General features: G+C 38.1%; 1 protein-coding gene across 1 annotated transcript in view; it reads left to right on the forward strand.

The window, feature by feature from the left end:
* The window catches only part of SH2D4B (SH2 domain containing 4B), a 58782-nt gene that overhangs the window by 14613 nt on the left and 23361 nt on the right, over positions 1-20808 (forward strand). The window contains exons 4-6 of the mRNA XM_063162858.1: positions 7169-7313; positions 13799-14003; positions 14990-15117. Of these exons, the coding sequence (XP_063018928.1) occupies positions 7169-7313; positions 13799-14003; positions 14990-15117 (478 nt within the window). The remainder of the gene's footprint in view (positions 1-7168; positions 7314-13798; positions 14004-14989; positions 15118-20808) is intronic.

Consider the following 20808-nt stretch of genomic DNA (forward strand, 5'->3'; position numbering starts at 1 on the left):
CCTTCAAAATAATAAGGGGTGGATCCTTCCCCTACTCCACATATGGGAAAAGTCCAGTTGGCTTTTCTAGGAGAAGTTAATTTGCTTGATTTTTTTGACTTTACAATGAACTTTTTATGAGCTCAGTTACGATATTTTAATATTTGTTGGAAATAATATTTTTCACATTTTCTAGTTGCAAATAGCAATTTCAAAACAAAATAGGAAACACATCTGTCCACCCTTTTCATATTACTTGATAAAGATAAAAACTTGTTTAAAAATGAGAAAGTGAAATATAATGGGTTCATGTAGAGAAGTCATGACAGTCCTCTGAGAATGGGATGTGCATGCTGGGACTGCACGTGGTTGGTGAGGCTGTGTTTCCATGGAGAAGGCTTTAGAAAATCTGACTCTGAGGATCCATTAACTTCCATCCACCCTCCTCTCCCCTGCTGACAGCTTGCTGTGTCTCTTCTTCCTTTCCTGGTGCAGTTATTTAAGGTATGGAAAGAGGGGACAGACTTTTCCCTTTGGCCCTTTGTGATGGGAGGGATGCTGAAAACTTAGTGTTAAGTTTATGTGGTTTGATTGCAAATAGCAAATTTCTTGTCACTCTGCAGACTGTGGGCCTGGGATTTGAGGTGGTTGTGGAGCACAAAGCCAGGGCAGTTCCTGCAGAGGAGGCTGCATAGAGTTGCTGATTTACCTTTGCACAATTAATTTGAATTCACAGGAGAGAATGGGGCCTTTGAAATGTGATGTCAATGAGTAATGAAAGTATACCTTGCTGCTTTATTAATGTATGAATAATGAGCAGAGCAACTAATTAAACACTCTTTCCTCTGCTCTCTGGAAAGTAAAGCCCTCTTGAACAAAGGCTGACAGTGTTCACTCATGTCTATGTGGCTGACTCACAGGACACTTGATGGGGAAAATGTCCACAAGCTCACTGCTACTGTTCTGTTTCAAAGAGACTTTTTCAAAGAGTAGAGTGAGCGACTTCTGAGACTTTCAGTGGCCAGTATTCATAGCTTTCTATTAAGGCAAACTAGTTGTTCAGTTGTTGATAAAATTAAAAGGAATGGCACTAAATTCTGTTCATGTTCATGTTGATGGAAAGGCAATGTCACAATGATCTGTGTTTCCACTGTTTCCCAGGACATGAGCAGGTGTCCTCCATCCAGCTGTGTGCCTTGTAGGAGCACTGCTGGAAGTGGGATGAGATTATGGTTCAGTTTCTGCTTTGAACTTCAGATACTTAACTTCATCTGGGATTTCTCTATCTTCCTAAAGTTGCCAACATATTTGTTCTGCTAAGGAAGTAGAAACCCTTTCTTTCCCAATGGTTTCTCTTAAATCAAGCATTTGAAGATACAATTTGCAAAAATTTAAATAAAAGGACCGAAGTTTTCAAGACAAGACCCAGCTGAAAGGAACTCCTGACTTAAAGAATTAGTTTGGAAACCAGATGTAGTGATTGTTTCTTTAAATGCCCTTTATCAAGTGTTCCCCAAACCAGATATGATGTAGTGATTGTTTCTTTAAATGCCCTTTATCAAGTGTTCCCCATAATTTCCTGTATTAATCCAACAACAGAGTCTAATTCCACTTTCAGCATAGGCTCTTCAATTAGGCCTATAATCTGAGATCTGCTGGGAGAGACTTGGTCTGGCATAGGGTTCCACCAGCAGAAATCCAAATGCAGGACTGATTCCTTTGACACTCTGCTGCTCAGAAAAGCAGCTTATCTGTTACATGCTCTTGAAAGATCAGATCTTGTACACTGTGCATGGTGCATAGACAGGAAAAGAAAGTTGTCTTTCTGGCATCCACGTCCACCTAGAAGGAAGGAATACAACTAGGGTTCAGGGAAAAAGATGAATTAATGAATCTACTGATGTATGACAGAAGTAATTGATAAAATGAAGAAGAGGGTGTGGAATTTGATGTAGATCTGTAGGCAAGATTGCTGCAACAGATTTAAAATATTTAACACACTGGTAATCATCCCTCTGTGATGATGACCAGGCCATGTTTAAAGAGGTCTCCAGACTGAGGTATGGAAAGTCCAGTGTCTGCTAATGCTTCATCCTCATGAAGCACTTTGACTTGGGAAATTGAAACTGTCTCCTTTCTGCTGGCATGTTTAATTTCTAACCAGATTGTGTCACAAAAACTCCTTTTTAAAATGCTTTTATTCCTCTTGACCAGTCATGGGACGTTAGGGCTGTCTGCACTAGATAAATGATATCTTACATATCAAAGTGAGTGATGATCCCTATTTCCTTTTCCGACACTACTCCAAAAGTATTGCTTTCCTTGGTGTTTCTAAGCAGAATTGACTTTAATTTACGATGCTAGAATGTAACATTGACTACTTTATTTTTGCAGTTTAAGGACAGCTATTCTTTTATGCACCTCTTGCAAAGGACAAATAAGAGAGCCAATTACTATCATTAATCTTTTTGCTAATTCACAAAGGCTAGGAGCTCATAGGCATAATTTTCTACGGTTATCAGTAGCTGTCATTAAGAGTCTGAACAATGTGCAGAGCTAAGGCAAATTGAAGATGTGAGTGTCATCCAGCCAGGGGTGGGTATCCTTCAGCTACATTTAGAAATAAAAGAGATGTCTCAGTTCAGTCTTCACGTGGTCTACATAAAGCAGGAGAATATTAATAGTAAAGTACTCTCCTTATGACAACATCAGATACCTGCCAAATTTAATAATATAAGCACAGTTGACAGCAGAGCTAGATTGCCTCTTAAAAATTCCCTGGGAGATGAAATGTGTCTCATCAAAGAAGATAGGTTCAGAGAACAGAACAATTAGCGCTTCTGTTCAGGAAATATCTAATTAACCTTATGCTCAGTAGAAAGAATACACTTTCCATTGAGCTTGGATAAGCTTTCAACACATGCCTGCATGCTTAACTGTGCCCCCAAGTGCTGTGGACCTGATTCTTCAGAAAATTGCTGCCAGATGTAGAGTTTAGGAATACAGTGAACTGTCACCATTGCCATTTGGAGTACTGTGGGTTTCTTATAATAGAGCAGTGAGCATTCTGTCTTGATCTGAAAAAACTCTTGTCTCCAAGTAAACGTCAACCACTGTTATCTCCAAGTGCAAATAAGCTGTAAGTTCAGCTCTGTGCTTTGCTGTGCCAAGAAATCATTGAACTCTTTTCCAAAACCAGCATATATATAATTTAGGAACATGACAACAGCTTCTTGCTGGGGTTCAGCACCCAATTCATTCTGGAAGTGCCTTAGTTTGGTTGTTTCAATGGCAATTACAATAATTCATTTTGCTTCCTTTTGGGTCACTACAATTCAGTAATTCTTTTTTCCTCCAATGCTGCTGTCTCTTGAACAATGTTGTAAATGAGGAAGTTGTTAGTTTTGGTTGGGAACTGAGTGTTCAGGTTTTATCTATCCTACTTGCCATTGATATTAATTTTAAAGGAAAATATCTTCCTCAGTGACATCAGTAATGATTGCACTTCTGAAGCCACTATCTTCAGTCTGGATTGCTGGCAAAAGCTAGCAAAGCTCAGGTGTTTTCCATGGGTTAATGGCAAAATCTGAACCACTAATGAGGGTAGCTTACATGTTAGGAATTCAAGCTGTGAAGAGTCTCTAAGCTCCAGAGACAAACTTTAAGTAGATGGTCACTGGATCTATGGTAAATTACTTGAGCAGAGCCTGTTCCAGCATGTGCAGCAAATGTCAGATCTCTCCAACCAGGAGCAGTCCTTGGCTTTGCTTTCCAGCTTATGGAACACAGGGTCTTTGTGATCAGAGTAGGCTGATACCTCCTTGTATGTGTGAATAGCATGTCCTGGGACACACCCATGGCAGAAATCTCGTAGCTTCTGCATAAAGCATGAGTGCAGTTCATATGTTTGTCTCTGTGCAAATGCATGCACAGTGAAGTGATGCAAAGCCTGTGTTCCTTTTGACAGACACTGGTAGTGGAGAAAAAAGTAATGCCTCAGCAAACACTTTATTTTCTGATGCAAGTGAGAGAATTTTGTCAGAAGAAGTCTGGGAAGGAGTTGGACATATTTCTGCCTTTACTCAGAGCTCTGTTGGCACCTGTCAGGTGGGTCTGGAGAGATGTCTCATCTCTGAACACAGCTGGCTGTGTCAGCCTTGCTGAGAGCAGCCTGTGCTGCAGCTGGTGACCCTGGGGTTCCAGATTTCCTTCCTCAGAGCAGGGTGTCCCTGAGGGCTCTCAGCTGTGTTTTAGGAGCCCTGACTCTCTTGCCTGGCCCAGGTGGTTGCTGAGTGGGCTCAGGAGGTTCAATGCAGCTGTAGTGCATCCGGCTGGCTGCAGCTTTCAGGGCTGCCAAAGACGCTGCCTGCCAGCCTGAAGCCCTGAGAGAATCCCAGGTAGTATTTGCTTCAGAGAGGGCTGTTGTAACAAGCACACCTTGTGGGTTTTGCCCTGAGCAGCAGGAGGGTGGTCATTCAGCTGCCCTGCAACATGTAACACTCCCCAGAAAGACCCCAAGAGCTGTGGTAGCCAGAAGCCCAGTTTTCCGCTGTAAAAACCCCCACTTCTCTATTTTACCTTTTCTTCAGTGTATTTTTTAAATCTTTCTGCAAAATTTAAATGATGACCTAACTCCTCTCATCTGCCTTGGACTAAAACATTAAAAATTAACCATGGCTAATATTAAATATTATTTAGAGCTGCTCATAGTAAAGCTGTCAAACATAGTGAGATACACATAGACAGAAACAAGTTGGTGGTAAATTCTCAACTGCCAGAGGATATATAAGATCATTTAGCATGTTCAAATTCTCCAATGGAGTAAAGGCTGGAGAGGATTACTGCTGCCTGTCGAATTGCCAGTGTGATTTGTTTCAGCAGCTTGGTGTTTCACAACAATTTGCAACTCTGAACAGAATTGTCACTTCCTAATTATTTTGGCAGAGCTAAAAGGGTCAGGCAAAGAGTACAATCTCTCTCAACTGTCAGGCAGAAGATGGTGTTTGTAGATATTAGAGCTCTTCACTCCCAGCTCTGATGGGCAGGATTAGATTCCTGGGGAGGAGCACACAAACTGCTCGATGTATTCTTTCAGTGTAGTAAATAAATTCAATTGTTGTTAATTTTAAATACAAAAACACACTGTTTAGTTGTACTTGACAAAGGATGACTGTTCTTTTCCTGTGTCATACCAGCAAGGATTGTTACTTCTCACACACCACTTGAGGGAGTTGGACAATATACCTGCACATCTCTGCACTAATTTAATAAATATAAGTTAAATCTCCTCTTTCTGTAAAAAGGAAAATTATGTGAAAAAGATTTGGTGAATTCAGAATCAACTGCCCATGTTAAGCTTTTGTTATCTCTTTGACTTAAATCTCCTTTTCAGTTAAAAAGGTAGGATTTTCTTAGTTTGCATTGTTACCTTCCATTAAGAATGTAAACTCTACCTGAATTCTAGATTTTAGTGTTGTGTGGGGGTGCTATTTGTTTGCTTTTCTTAGACCCTTCCATCTTTTTGCTAGAAATGTTTCAACAACAGCTGCATTAAGAAACAAGCCCAAACTTACAACAAAACTCTTGTGTGATTCAGGGAAACTGCAGTGAGATTGATTTTCCCCCTCCTCTATTTTAAGTTTACCTTGTGGTTTAAGATGTTGAATAGAAAATATTCTGATAACCCAGGATTGCTTCTGTGTCTGTCCATCTTCCTGAAGGATAGACTGAATGTATTGAATATTTTTAGGTAGTGAAGCTAAGTGAATAAATATTCTCCTCATAAGAATAAAGAACAGTTGATCTCATATTTTTTTCAAGAAGAGAATAGAACTATTTACTTGCAGCTAAAATGTGGAATCCCTAATTCTATATTAAAAAAGATAATTATTTTTTCTGAGGAAGCTGCTTGGCTTTGAAATTAGCATTGTCTAAAAGCATTGACTTCTCAAAATTACTGAACTGTCCACTCAGCTCATGTTTTTAGGAGCCAGGAAATAACAATGGAAGGATGATGCTAGAAATAATCCAAGATAGTAGCACTAGAATTGTCTGAAGAACAACACTAGGCTTTTATTTCTTAGAAGTAGTAAGAGCAGTCTAATGCATTGTTCACAGAATCATATAACATTAAGGGCTGTACTCTCAACCTTCATCCTAGAAATTTCATAGGAGAAACGTTTTGCAACAACCTACTTGGGTTTCCTGTACTTATAGTTTAGGTCAGGTAACTAGGATAGTAATTCAGGGTGATTTTACTCAGAGATTTTTAAAAAAATTCTTACCTGTATGTTTGTTCCCATAAGGGTATAGTGCTGGTTCCATTATAAAATTAAATAAAAACTGGTTTTATTTGTTATTCAAGTTATTTCAATAATATGAGTAACACTTAATGAAGTTCAGTTTTGAGGTTTTTGTGGGCTTCAATTAAACAATATTATTTAAATCTACTTCTTCACTACCTAAGAGATTTGGGAAAACTCATTGGAAAACAGATACAGATTCCTAGCTCTGCATTAATTGAGCTCCTATGTTATTGAAAATGTGAAGGAGGCCAACTGAAGACACAGTCTTTCTCAGATTTCCATCTCTTTTAAGGCTTTCTTGGAAGGGAGTTTTTTGGCATGTTACTCTTAGCTGCATTTTACAAAGTGGCTGTTTTGTGCTGAAGGATCTGCCTTTTCCTCCAGAATGTAATGATCTTAATTTTTGGAAATATTATTCCCTGTGCTGGTTATGATGACACACTGGGACAGTTGCTAAACCAAGAATAGCAATAAATCAGTTCCTGAATTCTAAAGTTCTGTGGCTGCTGTGTGTAGTGCTTGAAGGCAGCATTCAATGGGGGTACACATGGACTTAAACCAAGCTTTCCTCACAGCCTGGAGAATAGCACAGGCTTTGGTGCCATGTGATAAAATGTTTTCTGTATAGTTTTCAGATCTTAGATGCTTACAAGTTCCTCATTCCTTTGATACCTGTGGTCTCAAAATGTACCCTCAGGAATTCCTAGGAGTTGGGAAAATTCAGTGATGCCACTTGTGAGAGGCGAGAAGACCAAAGTTAGAAGAGATAGTGATTTGTCCAGGGTAATGCAGCTTCTCTGTGATAGGAAGCAACTGAAGCAGCGTCTCAGCTTTTGGCACATTCTACCTCTTTAGTCACTTGTTGCTTACTTCATTTTCTCTAGAAAAGAGAAGAAGAGGAAAGACAGAAAGGTGAGGAGCTGATCAGGCAGCAGGAAGAAATCCGGGCAAAGGAGCTGTACCTGAGCCTCAAGCAAGCTCAGCAGCACAGTCAGCACAGTGACGACGACCAGGAGTGGGAAGAACAGTGTGAGTAAAACTACCTTCACAGCACTCACAGATTTCTGAAAGCAGGTAAAAAGACACTTGCAGAATGGAGATGATGTGGCCAAAAAAACTTCTACCTAGAGCAATACCAAGTGCTGTATTATTTTGGTGGAAATTGCCAGCTTAAAATTACAAACAGGAGTTTTGGATTTCTTCCTGAATCTGTGTCAATGTCTTATAGAAAAGTTTTTGTGTACAATGACTGAGATCATTAAATTTTGTCTAATGTACTTAATTAACAGTTTTGGCTTAGTAATAATAACTCAGGGCATAGTTATTTTGACAGCTTGTCCTCAGCTATCTTTGAAGAGATAGAATCTGTCTTCATCAGTATTTTAATTGCTTCCATATGGTAGTGGGGTGAAGCTATGGTATCAATGCTGAAACTCACTTCATTCCAAAAGATTACAGTAAATCATACTTAGATTGTTGCTCTAAAAAAACACCTGATGATGATGATGATCTCATTCTATGGAAGTACTGTTCCTTTTAGATAGCCTGAAATTCTTTATGAATATCATAATTGTAATTAATTTCAATTTTCTTGGTGATTTTAAAAAGTGTATAAGGAATAGAAAAACTACATTATTATACAGATGTACACATTAATACTGTAGACAAGTAATGGCCCACATTATGAATAAATTTCAAAATATACAATTAGTTTATTTTATGGCTTTAGTCATCACTTCATTAATTCCTGAGGACTAATTACTGTAGTGCTATTACCTGGAATTGATCTGATAATGAATCACTGTGTACAAGATGAATTAAATCTATATGATACACTGGTGCCATTTTCCAAGCTCATAATAGAGTATGTTAATTTTGATCAACAAAACCTCTGCATATTACACTGTCAATAAAGATAAAGTAATTATTTTCTGGAGAATTATCTAAATCCAGGTGTACATGTTTATATGGAAAGGAAAACTAACTTTCTGTATTTTGGGTATGTGAGAGTAAACTGAGTTGAGAAAAAGTTGCCTTTTAGGTCTGCAGAAAATCAGCACCAGCTGGCAACCCAACATAGAGGATGGTATTATGTACTTTAGGATTTCTTTGATACTATATAAGGAAAGAAAAAACATTTCAATCATAATATTAAAAGAAAAAAGTAATCCAGGTTACCTTTGCATTGAAATAAAACAAAATACTACAAACACTACTAAAACCAGGTATCATTTTCTTACTATTGCATTAATGAGGTAACTCATGTTTTGAATTGTTGCCTCTGTTTTCTTGAGGAACACTGCTTGTGCAGGGATAGACATCAAAAATGCTGTAGAATAATTATGGGAGAAGGGAGGGAGAAAAAGGAATAAGCTATGGAAAGTCTTGACCAGGAGTTCTGTAATGGCATTTTTGGTCTGTTAAAACACTTGTGACTGCATCACATGCTGGTGGGGATGGTCTGCCACCAGTACTTTTTCTTGTGGAAGCTCTGGGGTATTCTGTATGCTCTGGAGGAATTCAGTCACCTTGTCTGTCTGCCTTCAGGCCTGTCCCCTCAGCCAGAGGTGGCTGAGAGCAGCTCCGGTGGCTCAGAGCTGCTGAGCCTGGTCACCAGCAGTGGTTCTGCCTCAGCACCTTCTCTCCTGCTGCTGGGTTTGCAGCCTGCTATAAATTGTGTGCTGCCAGAGTTATGCTGTTAGCAGTAATTGATTTAGCATTAAACTAACTGCAGACTAATGACTGGAGTGTTCCATATCCTTGTTTATCCTCTTACGCTTATCTCAGTGTCTCAATTTATCCCTGTTGGTTTGAGGGCTCAGAACCATGCTCCATTAGCAAATGGGTGCAACAGCTGAAGATAGGAAGATGCAGTGTTCAGTGCCTTATCTGAGACCAGTTGCTGGCTGGCTTAGACTGTGCTATCAAACTTTGTACTGAGTTTCCTCAGGTGTATTAACATCTTCCATTTCCTTAACTTTACTGCAGGACCCAAAATGTGTAGCAGATAGCAACAAATATTTGGAAGTGGGAACATCTAAAATTGCTATGAAATTAGTTAGTACCTCAGGCTCACCAGATTTTTCATTTTTTATTTCAGTTCCAGACATATTTTTCTTTTTATGATAATCCTTCCATTTTGTCTGCAATATTCCTGTGGGGCACTGAGAGGAAATTTAGTGAAGTTAGGCAAAGCTGTCCACGAGTCAGCTTTTCTAAGCAATAAATAAATGCATGAATGCATAAGAGAATTACAAACAGATGTAGTATTTATATTTTTTGCCACTACAGACCTGCAGTGGAGATCATATTGTCTATTAGGAACAAGACCAGGCTCCTTTGGGTCTTACCTCCTTGAAGTGAGCCCTGCCCTGTTCCACAGAGCTGGAGCTCAGTGGAACAGTAGTGCTAGAACAGGTATTGGGGAAAGGAATGTAGCAATGATATTGATGACACTACTGATTTGTTTAGTAGATAGAATTCAGAATGTGATGGGGATTCATCTCTCCTCATCACATTATCCCCCAGCTGTTTATTGCCAAGGCAATAAGCAAAGTGATGCTAATATTAGTTTCAGTTGTTCATTTCAGTTTGCTTCTGCTATTTGCCAGAGAACAATAATGGCCCATAGAATTACTGTGTAAACTGAAATACATGATTTTAGGGCTTTTAGTATACTAAATAACAAGTGTAGAATAATTTGGAAAATCTGTGCTAAAAGGGAAAAATTATGTTGTAAGAGCAATTACTTTGATTTAATATAAAAGATATATATTGGGATATTTTAGAGGGCAGTTGTAAGTTAGCAAGTTGAGCAGGGATATTGGTTGGTAGGATGTATTGTGGAAGACTTATTCAGAGAGTTTACTGTTCAAAACTCTTATTTTTGAAATTGAAAAGCAAAACTAAATTTGGATAGTAGAGGGTACATATTCTCACTAGTTTTGGACATTTCTGTGTGCTGTCCATTTTTAGGTTTCTAGTTTATTTTAGTGTGACCGCTCTTTGAGAAAGCAAAAAAAGTGTCTGTGAAACATGATAGGAAAATCTGTAGAACAAATATTAATCTTATTGAATATTGCAAAAGGCATTCTGTTAATACACTTACAAAGCCCTACAAACTGCATCAGGTAGGGAAGTGCTCAGATACCGTCTGACCAGCTTTATTCATCTCCAGAAAAAAATTATTCCAGTAAAAATGAAGACAGAGATGAGTGAGTTGATCTATTCTTTTGCCTTTCCCTGAGCACCTACTTTTGGTCTCTCTTGGAAGAAGGATACCAGGCTGACTCATTATAGCTTCTTTTATAATGTTGTATTTTTATGTTCTTCTACGAATGTGTCTATGAATTTAATTTTGCCTAACTTTTAAAGGAATTCATTGGGTATTTATGTTCCCCAAAAATTCAAGTGAGCTTACTGGCAGGAGCATTGATAAAATGCTGAATTTTAAAGTGAGTGGTCCCCAGTTCAGCTATGCATTAACTAAGCAAGTGCTCAACCTTACATGTATGTGCCCTCTGAACTCCAGTAGGTCTCACAGTGCACAGTGAATAGGAATGAGATTATTCATGTGCTTTCAGATAAGATGGCTGAATTGAAGCCATATTGCAGAGTATTTGTGGGAAGTTATATTTTCCACTTAGGAAAGGGAAAAAAACACTGAGTGATTTGTATGTGCACTCAGAAAATCTGAAGATTGAATTTTATCTATTAGCTAGTCATTTTTGAATAGCTCATAAACAAGCTTCCAAGAATTTTTAACGAGGGGAAAGTTTAAACAAAAAAAAATAAAATCATGATGGATATTCATAGCATATGTTTGGGTTTTTTCCAGCTTTCACATATCTGACTGTAAATCAAAACTAGATTGATTTAGAAAATAGATTATAGAAAATGGAGAGGTCCTAGTCTTTCACAAATTATTTGATGGAGTTCAGTACCAGCGTAGTATGAATTAATCCTCATCTATATCAAAATATCTGGTATTAGAACTTTGCCAGGACTGCTAATAGGGATTTCCCAATCCTAAGAAGATATAGAAGACAAAAGGCACCTTAGGTTAGCATAAGGAAAGAAGAGATTTTTATAAACTGCTCATTGAAAACAAGGTGATCCCAAGCCAACCCCTCTAGGACCCAAAGAGCACCTGCATACCCAGCTTTTTGAGCAAATAATCAAAGTCACTGGCATCAATAACCATGTTTGGTGACTAGAAATAATATTGGGGATAAAGCCATCACAGTCAGGAATCTACAGAAAAGTTTCTCACTACATATCAGACAAAATGATATATACCACATGAACTATCCTCCCATACTGACACTTCCTACAAATTTATCTATCTTGAGAAAGTCATTTAGAGTCTGAAGATAAATCTGGGTATATTTTTGTAGAAGGTTTTTCTTACAATAGAATTTCATTACTATTCCTATCTTTATGGCTTAGAACCATCTCACTAGGAGGGAGGGTTCTAAGCCATAAAGAAAAATATGCTGCTCAGAGAGGCGTGTACCATTGTGATTGCAGCCTCAGCACAGCAGGTGAAAAATGGGTGACCAAGCCCTCCTGGAAAACTGGCAAATACATCCAAGACTGGTCCATGCTGCCATCATTGGCTGGTTGTCATTAGTAGAAATGAACAGTTCAAAGCCAGCTCAGAGATGTCTCTGTGACATGTAGTGTGAACATCCTCTTACCAACAAAGAGCAAACCACAAAGTTCCAGGCAGCCTGCCCTCAATGTGAATATTGTGATGGTGGCAAACAGTGGAGGGTTTCTAGATGTCTTGCAAAGTTGTATCACACTTATCTTCCTTGCAGTCTCTCCTTGTGCTGCAAGCAAAAAGTTCATTTTTAAAGGGACCATTATGTGTGGCTTTATAAAGGATAAATTACAGAAATACTGGAGCCTTTGAAGAACTATATGTAAATTATGTTATCTACCCTTAAAAATAATGATCTCTAAGATAAATAGTGTAGTCTGCTACTTGTGTTTCCTGTGCTGTGCATTTGTTTGTTACTGTGTTTAGCCAAAGCTGCAGGGTATGTAGTTAAGTAAAACTGAAATTCTGCCAGTTGTATACATGTGAAGCATCTATGACTCATTCATTATGCTATCTTGATGAGCTTTTAGTCCTGCATATCTTCCTGCTTATGATAATATAAGTCTCAGCTTAAAGGTCTTTTCCCTTTCCCTCATTTGCCCACAAGGTTTTATTTCATTTCATTTGGCTTTGAGTGCTTTTATTTCTTGATTCCATTAAACCTTCTTAGAATTTGGGAGTTAAATCCAGTTATACTTCTGCTTGCTTTAAATTGGGAATGTAAACCAGAGAGATGCAAACAGAGTAATGAAATGCAGCTGTCTGGCATTATATCATGCATTCCTAGTCACAGGTACAGTCACAGGGGAGTTGGAAATGGAGTGCTCACTTTATGAACTGGATATGATCTAAGCCAGGATAGTCATGGTAGGATTGATAATTGCTACTGGAGGCCATAGCTAGCTTCTTTAATATTTGCTTCACTGCATGTTTAAAGGTTTGTTTTGCACTGGAATAATTTGCCTGCCTGCAGTTATTTGTTCAAAAACATCATCCAAGTAGGGCTTGAGGCACCAGAAAAGAGCCGATAGATGACAAATATTTGCAGTAGAATTCTTGGTGCATTTAAGTTATACCATGTCAAAGACAGGATTGTTGGAACATTAAAATGAAGAAGTTTAGTGAAAGATGCCTGAGCCACAGTGGCCTGACCAGCAGTCTCATTGCAGGTTACAGAAATGGGTAACTCCCTGGCAGTGCCCTGATTAGGTGTGTATTAAATCTTCCAGTACAACTTCTGGTTCTCCATATACAATTTCAGAGACTGAAGTGTGAGGCAGCCCCATCCATAGCACCAACATGCCCTTTACAATGGCTGTTAATTTATCCATTGTTACCGAAACCCTTTTTAGATTGTGAATTTCAAGTTGGAAATGTCTGTGACTATAATACCATGACCAAGATAGCATAGGCCTTTCAGAAACAAACAGTACTGACAAAGTGCAACCTACATGTCAGTTTTTATAATGGTAAATTTTGGGAGTTGACTCTTCAATTCTAGTTATGTTCATAGTGGCCAAGAACACTGTTAGATACAGACTTAATTTAAAGCAGTAATTAACATCCTTTCTTGAAACATAGAACTTGGTGCATTTCCAGGGGAAAAGAGATCCCCAAGCAGAATTTCTCTTATTACAGCCAAAAGAAGTGTCAGATTTAATCACAATATGTAGAAGCTCACTAATTGCCAGCAGTGGTCAGATCATTGATAATTTGAGGCTCCTTCTAGAGGCGGGCCTGTGTTTGAAGCATCAGGGAAGCCATCCAGTTATCTGCCTTCTGTAATGTGGTGCAATTTATACACTCTTAAAACAAGCTCATGTAGGAATAAAGGCACTAAGCTGCTGTGAGCAGAGGGCTCCATGGCTGTTTGTGATTCTCAATCTCTCCTCCTGTTCACCCTGCCCAGTGCGCCGCTCCAAGGCTGCGGACGAGGAGAGGAGCCACAAAGCGCGCAGGGCGCGGGACGAGTACCGACGACAGTCCCTGCGCGCCATCCAGAAGGGAAGGGTGGCTGGCCTCAGCCATTTGTTCCAGGGGACAAACCTGAGCAGCGATCAGGACATCAAACTGAACAACAACAGTGCGACTCCTTTGTCTCCTGCAGCGTCCAGGTTGGTTTGTGCTGGAGTGGTTTTGAAACGGTTTTCTCTTGGATTGCTCCCTCTCCAATCCCTACCATTTCAACAAGCTGTTCTTCAGGTTTGGGGAGTCCTCAGTCTTGCTATTTCCTGATGATCAGAAAAAAAGAATGTTTTAAGGAAAAGAAAAAGAGATTTGATGCAAACTAAATGTCATTTATCTTCAGGCTGATTTCTTACAATTCACACAGATATGACTCCTTGAGAAGACAGTATGAGATCAGTATGTGAGGCTGAAGTCAAATGGACAAATGTCTTAAGCCTCAAGCCTAAAATTGCCTGCTGTTTTGCTGTTTAACAGCTTTTTTTTTTTTTTTTTTTTTTTTTTTTTTTTTTTGTACAGACAGCAGTCCTAAGTTTCAGAGGCTTTGTTTTTTGTGGCATTTTTTCAGGCAAAACCAAGTATCTAAGAATTCAAACTGGAGGATGATTCCTACTAACTAAAACACATAAAAAGTAGTAGAAAGAGTAAGGCAGGCTGTCAAGCAGAGAATGCAAAGGAAACATAAAAGTTTAAACTAAACATTCCTTCTATTGTGCTTAGTGCTTCCTGCTTGGAGACACAGTGTATTGTAGCTGATAATGATTTACATCTTTTTGCCAGTAAAAAGGAATATACTCAAGGAAAAAGAGTTGCTTGTCAATATTTACATTGGAATAAAAATGAGGTGGAAAAGGAAAGCTGACTGAAATGTCCATTGTGGTAAATTGTTTTTTCAGTTTAAGTTCTGTAAGAAAATGTTTAAGGTGCCATTGCAAATATAAAAATCACACTACTGTGGTTTCCATAAAAACACAACGTAAATTTAACAAATTTTAAAAAGTTGTTCAGTGAGTTGTACTAGCAGAAGTTACGCTGACCATTTTGCAGCTGTATGCTTTGTCAATATGTAAAAAGAGGCCATTATTTATGGTGTCCCCTGTTTTCCCACCCTGCTGTGCTCTGTCTTTGCGTGCAGTAACATCTGGGAGCGCCCTGCTCGGCCCTTCTCCCGCGACGTCATCATCCGCTGGTTCAAGGAGGAGCAGATCCCTCGGCGGGCTGGCTTTGAGAGGAGCACCAACAGGATTGCTCAGTGGTTCCATGGTAATTCCCTCATCTCTCATTTGATGTATAACAGGGCTGTGAGCATCTGTTCAGGAAATTAATCTTGCCAGCTTCCATCCCAAAAAAGCAAAGCCTACTGACATGGTGAAAAGGAGTGCCTGTTAAAACAAGATTTTTGCATCTTTCCTACAATTAGCATACAATCTTCCTGTTTTATTTTTACTAATTAAGCAGACTAATGTAGGACTCATATCACCAAAGTTTTATTCAGGAATATTTGGGCCAAAATATACTTGCTGCAAAATAGCAAGTCAAGCGAGAGTACTGAAACAAAGATAGGGTTAGAAGAACTCCAAAATTAACTGGAAAATACAACAGTTATGTGGTAGGTAGATGAGTGATGTTCAAATTTTTGATTTACCTGATTTGCAAGAATGACTTGAACTCATATCTTTTAAATCACTGTTTTACTTTATAAACTGAAGGAGCATTTTTTTCTTTCTTGCTTTCTTTTGAGAACAAAAGTTATTATTTTTTTTTCCTCAAAAATAATTGAGAGTATATAATTTTAGGCAGTTTTCCTGAAATAGGACTTGTGCAGATCCAAAATTCGCTGTCTTATCTGCTGGAGTTGCTAGCATCTCTGAGACTTTTGTTTTGTATAGTATTTGCAATACAGCTGAATCTTTGATATCAAATTCACAGGTAAGATGTCTTATTTTCATAGGTATTAGCAATGATCCTTATATTCAGTATTCTTAGACATTAAAAAAAAAGTTCTGGTTTAATAGCTGACATAATTGAGGGACCAGCAAGACTTTAAAGTTAAAGATTTTAAAGTTTTTTTTTTATTACTGCTTTTGATGAGTCTATTGCTTTGTTCAAAGCACTAAGCTGACCCTCATGTCATTCATGATTCTCTAAGCCTAAGATGAGGATGTGTGGGTGTTTTGAAGTGAGTCAGGCAGGGAAGATTTCTGAATAAGTTTAATGTTTCATGTATTTCAGATTTCTGTTTATGATACACAAATCATTATGTGTTAAAAGACATCAACAAGCTGCTATTTTCATTGGCTTAATTGGTCAAAGACATTGAAGTCAGTCATGTACAGCTTGTAAATTCTAAATACTTTCATTTCTTAGGAACAGTGATGCAGACAGTGTTATGTGCTTCCTTAGGGAAGACATTAGGTGTGGTTGCTTTCTGAGAGACAAACTGATTAAAATTTAATTTGTGGACATTTGCCAGACATGCTTCCAACCAGGATGTTTCTGTATAAGTAGGTATCTAGGCTTGAGCCAATGCACGTGCAGTCCTTCTACTAATTTTGGTGGCTTTTGGATTAGTTTGTTAATCACTGAAAGAATTGAGACCTTCTTGATCATTCATTAATTTCCCAGACAATGCTCTTCATATCTCGAGAAATTGAATGCAATGACTTATAAAAGTGAGCAAAGTACCTAATTTTTCCTTCTCTCACTCAAGGAGCCAGACAAACACAGTCAAGTTACACTCCCAGCCTAAAGCTCAGTTGTTTTCTTTGCAGGGACTCCTGTGAGCGCTGCTTTGGTACCTATTTGCTGCATGAGTTGTTTTGGCTTTTGCAGCTCTGGTCAGATTAATTGCAACAATTGTAAATTGCGAAAAACTCAGCTGCCTTGTAGCTCTTTTGCAGTGGTGGAATCTAAAGAGGCTATTACAGGTGCAATAACTAGTGTTTGGTAGTGTTAGCTGGTGTTTGTGTTACTGTTTGTAATGGACACAAAAATCTGAGGAAAGCCAAACAATCACAGACTGCGCTGAGTTGGAAGGAACCCACAAGGATCATGGAGTCTGAATCCTAGGCCTCTTTTTATTTTGTATTGTATTCAGGGAATCAAGATACATTATGAATTATTTTTTCTATGAGCAAATATACAGCAGAATATATTTGACTTGTATAAGAAATTGGGAGTACAAATGAAAGCCATTCTGCAAAGCCCAGAATTACAGCTGACAACTCGAGCCACTGACTCGCCTCAAGCATCTCTCACTGCAGGTATAATCAGGTCCTTCACATCCTTGAGCAATTTCTGTATTTTCTTATATCTCAGTTTTGGACCACAAAATGGGAGTTTAATATTCTGCCTCACGTTAAGGGTTTTTTGAATGCAATGCACTAAGAGAGCTATTGCAGCAGTACTGGAAAAGTAGATACCAGTTTATTACAGAATTACATGTTTTTGCCAGGGTCAGTAGAGCTTGGCTGCCTGCTTTGACTGTCAGGCTGTTCAGCTTTTTAGCTGAAGTTAAGCATTAGCTGATTCACTGTCTTCAAATTGTACTGTGGACATATAACTTATTCCAGTTATGCAAAGATGAAGCTTTCAGACAGATGTGTGTAGCTAAAGTAGCAAAGTACAAATCATAATGCAAGCATCTTTATCCTCATATATTTGGCTTATTTTCCACTTTAAGTCATCAAACCAATCTGGATTCTGTTTAAAAATACACATTGTCTGAGGCATTTTCATGGTACATGGAACACGGTAACATATGGCTTGCTTAATGTACCTGAAGTTTTCCTTTTGTCTTCATTTGAAGAATCACTACAAAATGTTCATTTGAAGCAAGGTAGTAAAATCTGTAGTAACAAAGCTCTTTCAAATCAGAACATTTCTTTATTTATTCACAGGAACTTAAATAAATATCAGCTTCAACTTCATCCATCTCTATTTGTCTCTTGAAATTATCATCAGTTATCTAAATTTAAGCAGATGTTTTTTAGCTCATTTGAAATAGGCTTTACTGTTTTCTTCATTAAAAAAATTGATGTTAAGGATGCAAATTGTAACATACAGCTGAATTCTAGATGTAAATTTAATTATTTTTTGCTCTGTTTGAATAATAGATGCCTGCCAAAACCCAGTTCATTTGCCCTTCCAATCTAGAATGATTTTCTTAAGTTTGTGAAGAAAAAAAAATACATATCTATTTTCAAATGTTTTATATAAATTAAACTCAACTTTAAGTCTGTCCTAAATCATAAAATTATGACATGACCTTTACTTGTGAAGCAATGAACCATTTTTTAAGTAGCTTATGCCCACTTTGTGGCCACAGTGCTCAATGCTCAATTATCAAACAGTTAAAATGAAGAGGAATCAGAGCCAGTGATTAAGGTGTCACCAGGACCATCTTGGGATTGAATGTAATCAGTGACTATTTATTTTGTATTGTCTAATAGTTGCCTTAGGTTTGAGTGAAAAGAAATATTATTTAATTTTGCTAACTATGAAAACTAAGAAATTGGTCTAAATTTAAGTAAAGGTAAGTTCTGTACAGTGTGATAACCAGAAAGTTAGTAATTGTATTCTGATTTCCGACCTGCTAATTGATGACTATAAACATATTAATCAAACTTATATGGGCATCCTAATGTTGTATCAAGTTGTATGAAAGGTTTTAGTTAATTTGAAATAAGAGCATTCTTTGCCAAGATCCCAGTTGCTGATATGCTTTGAAAGCAGGGAAGTAAATTGGTGTTTAGGATGGGAGAACTGTCTCTCAAACGGGCTGGAAAGAGGGACACATTCCTTGTTTTTCTAAGTTTAGCTTTGAACAGGATTTTTCTTTTCAAACTCCTGTGGGACCCATGCCAAGTAAAGGGAAAGTTATCGGTCTTCCCCTTGCACATGTTGAAGAGTTTTGCCAAATTATCACAGACATTAGCAAATTGTGCTTTTCAGTTTATTGTAGGCATAAGACACTTGCGATAGAATTCCATATGGCAGCAAAACTGAAGATCCTTCCTCCCCTAAGTATTTAACAAAATGTTGCTGGTAGCTAAAGTGTGTATTATTTCCATATTTGCTCTTTCATTTGTCTTTTAACCTTTCTCTTATGGTTGCAATCTGCTTCAGAACTTTTTTCTTCCCATTCCAATTAGTTTGTCAGCTGTTACTTTTGACAATTTTGATAATTTTAACTTCAGATGTTAGACTGTTCACCCTCGCATACTTTGTTCTGTGTTTGGTTATTTTCTGTTCAGAATATAGGGTGCTGGTCTTTACATCTCAAAATATTTCCCCAGGTTTAGTTGTGAGCAATGTTTTATGATTGTTGCTGTTTACACACAATACAACAGGGATCTCTCAGGTGTGTAGTGAGCACAGTACAGAATTTATTCATTGCCTGTCTGTGGGTGGCTGTGGGCTTGCTTGCCAAGCATCTGCTGCAGCACTATCAGATCTCCAGTTGCCTTCAGGTTGAAAGGAAAGTTCAGAGGCTGATATCACAGATCTGGAAACATGAGGTAGTTGCCCTAAAGGCTGTACATTTAAAATGTAATTGCAGGAGCATGGGTGCTATTGTGGAGAACCATTTCACCAGGGCAAGTCAGAGTGGTGATGCAGTTAAGGGAGCGGGAAGCTGTGGAGGAGTTGATCAGAGCAGATCAAGGGATGGATTGAAAGAATTCTCAGAGATGCAGGAGTTGAATAATCTCTGAGGTCAGGGGAGCCAGGAAAGAAAATTTTCAGTTTATCAGGAATGTGTTCCAAACATTTCCAGATTAAGGTTTAACCCAGATGGCTAATGCTGTTTTCAGGAAGAAACTTGTTTCAAGAGGAAAATCTAGCACACCAAAAGAGTGATAATAGTTCTGCAAATCAGGTGTTCTCAATAAAGGAGATATTTCTGAAAGTCTAATTATTCTGAGTCCTTGAACAACAGCGAGGGCACTCAGAATATTCATATAGCTGAACCGTAGGAAATATAACATGTAGTCTGTGTTGTAATGTTTTTAAAAGACACAGAAATGGCAGTGGTTTGTTTGAAAAACATCTAACAGTGAATAAAGTTTGCTGCTTTGAGCACAAATTATGTTTTTTTCTTCTGCTCTTGAAGAGGAGCTTTTCAGTTTTTCAATAAATGCATTTTAGGAAGATGTAAAGCAAGTGTTGTAAATCTAGCAGAAGTACAGCCTTCTTGATATTAATGATCTATTTTTGTAATTCACTGCTTTATCATTATCTAGGTTTTACATCTATTTGAGAAAGTGTACACATAGACTATTTGCTTAAGTAAACAGACCCTAGGGGTCGGGATTTTTTTTGTCTTCTAGAATTGTAGCTGATGATAAAAAGATACAAACTTTGTTAAAAATCTCCTGATTTCACTGAGAGCTTTTCACTGTCTTCCACAGGACTTCAAGGATGCAAACTAATAGCTATATGCAAGGCTTGGTATCTGAAAATTTCTGTGGCTAGGAAACATCTGGAACAGAATCAGAGAATTCCTGACTCAAATGAAAATTGTGACTATCAATGCACCTGTTGCATACATTTGCAGGACAGATCCAGTTCTCTAATTTATGCAAGTAATGAGGAAGGGGAAGTGAGATTAAAAAAGAGGGTTACAGAATATAAAAAAATTATTTTGAACCATTGTCTGAGAAATAAAAAAAAAAGTGATACTTTCAAGATGATACATTTAGAAGAGATTGTGTCTTACTTCCTTTATTAAAAAGAGAGTTCTCTGTTCTCTGCCAGTCAGTTCTGAGGATGGACACAGCTGTGATCAGCTGTTCAAATATCTGTAGGCTTTGTGGCTTGTGGCTGCTGCAGGGATACAGCCAGGTCAACACAGGCTGCCAGATATTGCCATCTGGTTGATTTTGTGTGAAATAAGTCATGCCACACTCAATTAGTATCAATCAGCATCCCCAATCTGTGTGGTTTTCTCAGAAA

This window comes from Melospiza melodia, chromosome 9 (genome assembly GCF_035770615.1).
Source record: "Melospiza melodia melodia isolate bMelMel2 chromosome 9, bMelMel2.pri, whole genome shotgun sequence".
Taxonomy (NCBI): domain Eukaryota; kingdom Metazoa; phylum Chordata; class Aves; order Passeriformes; family Passerellidae; genus Melospiza; species Melospiza melodia.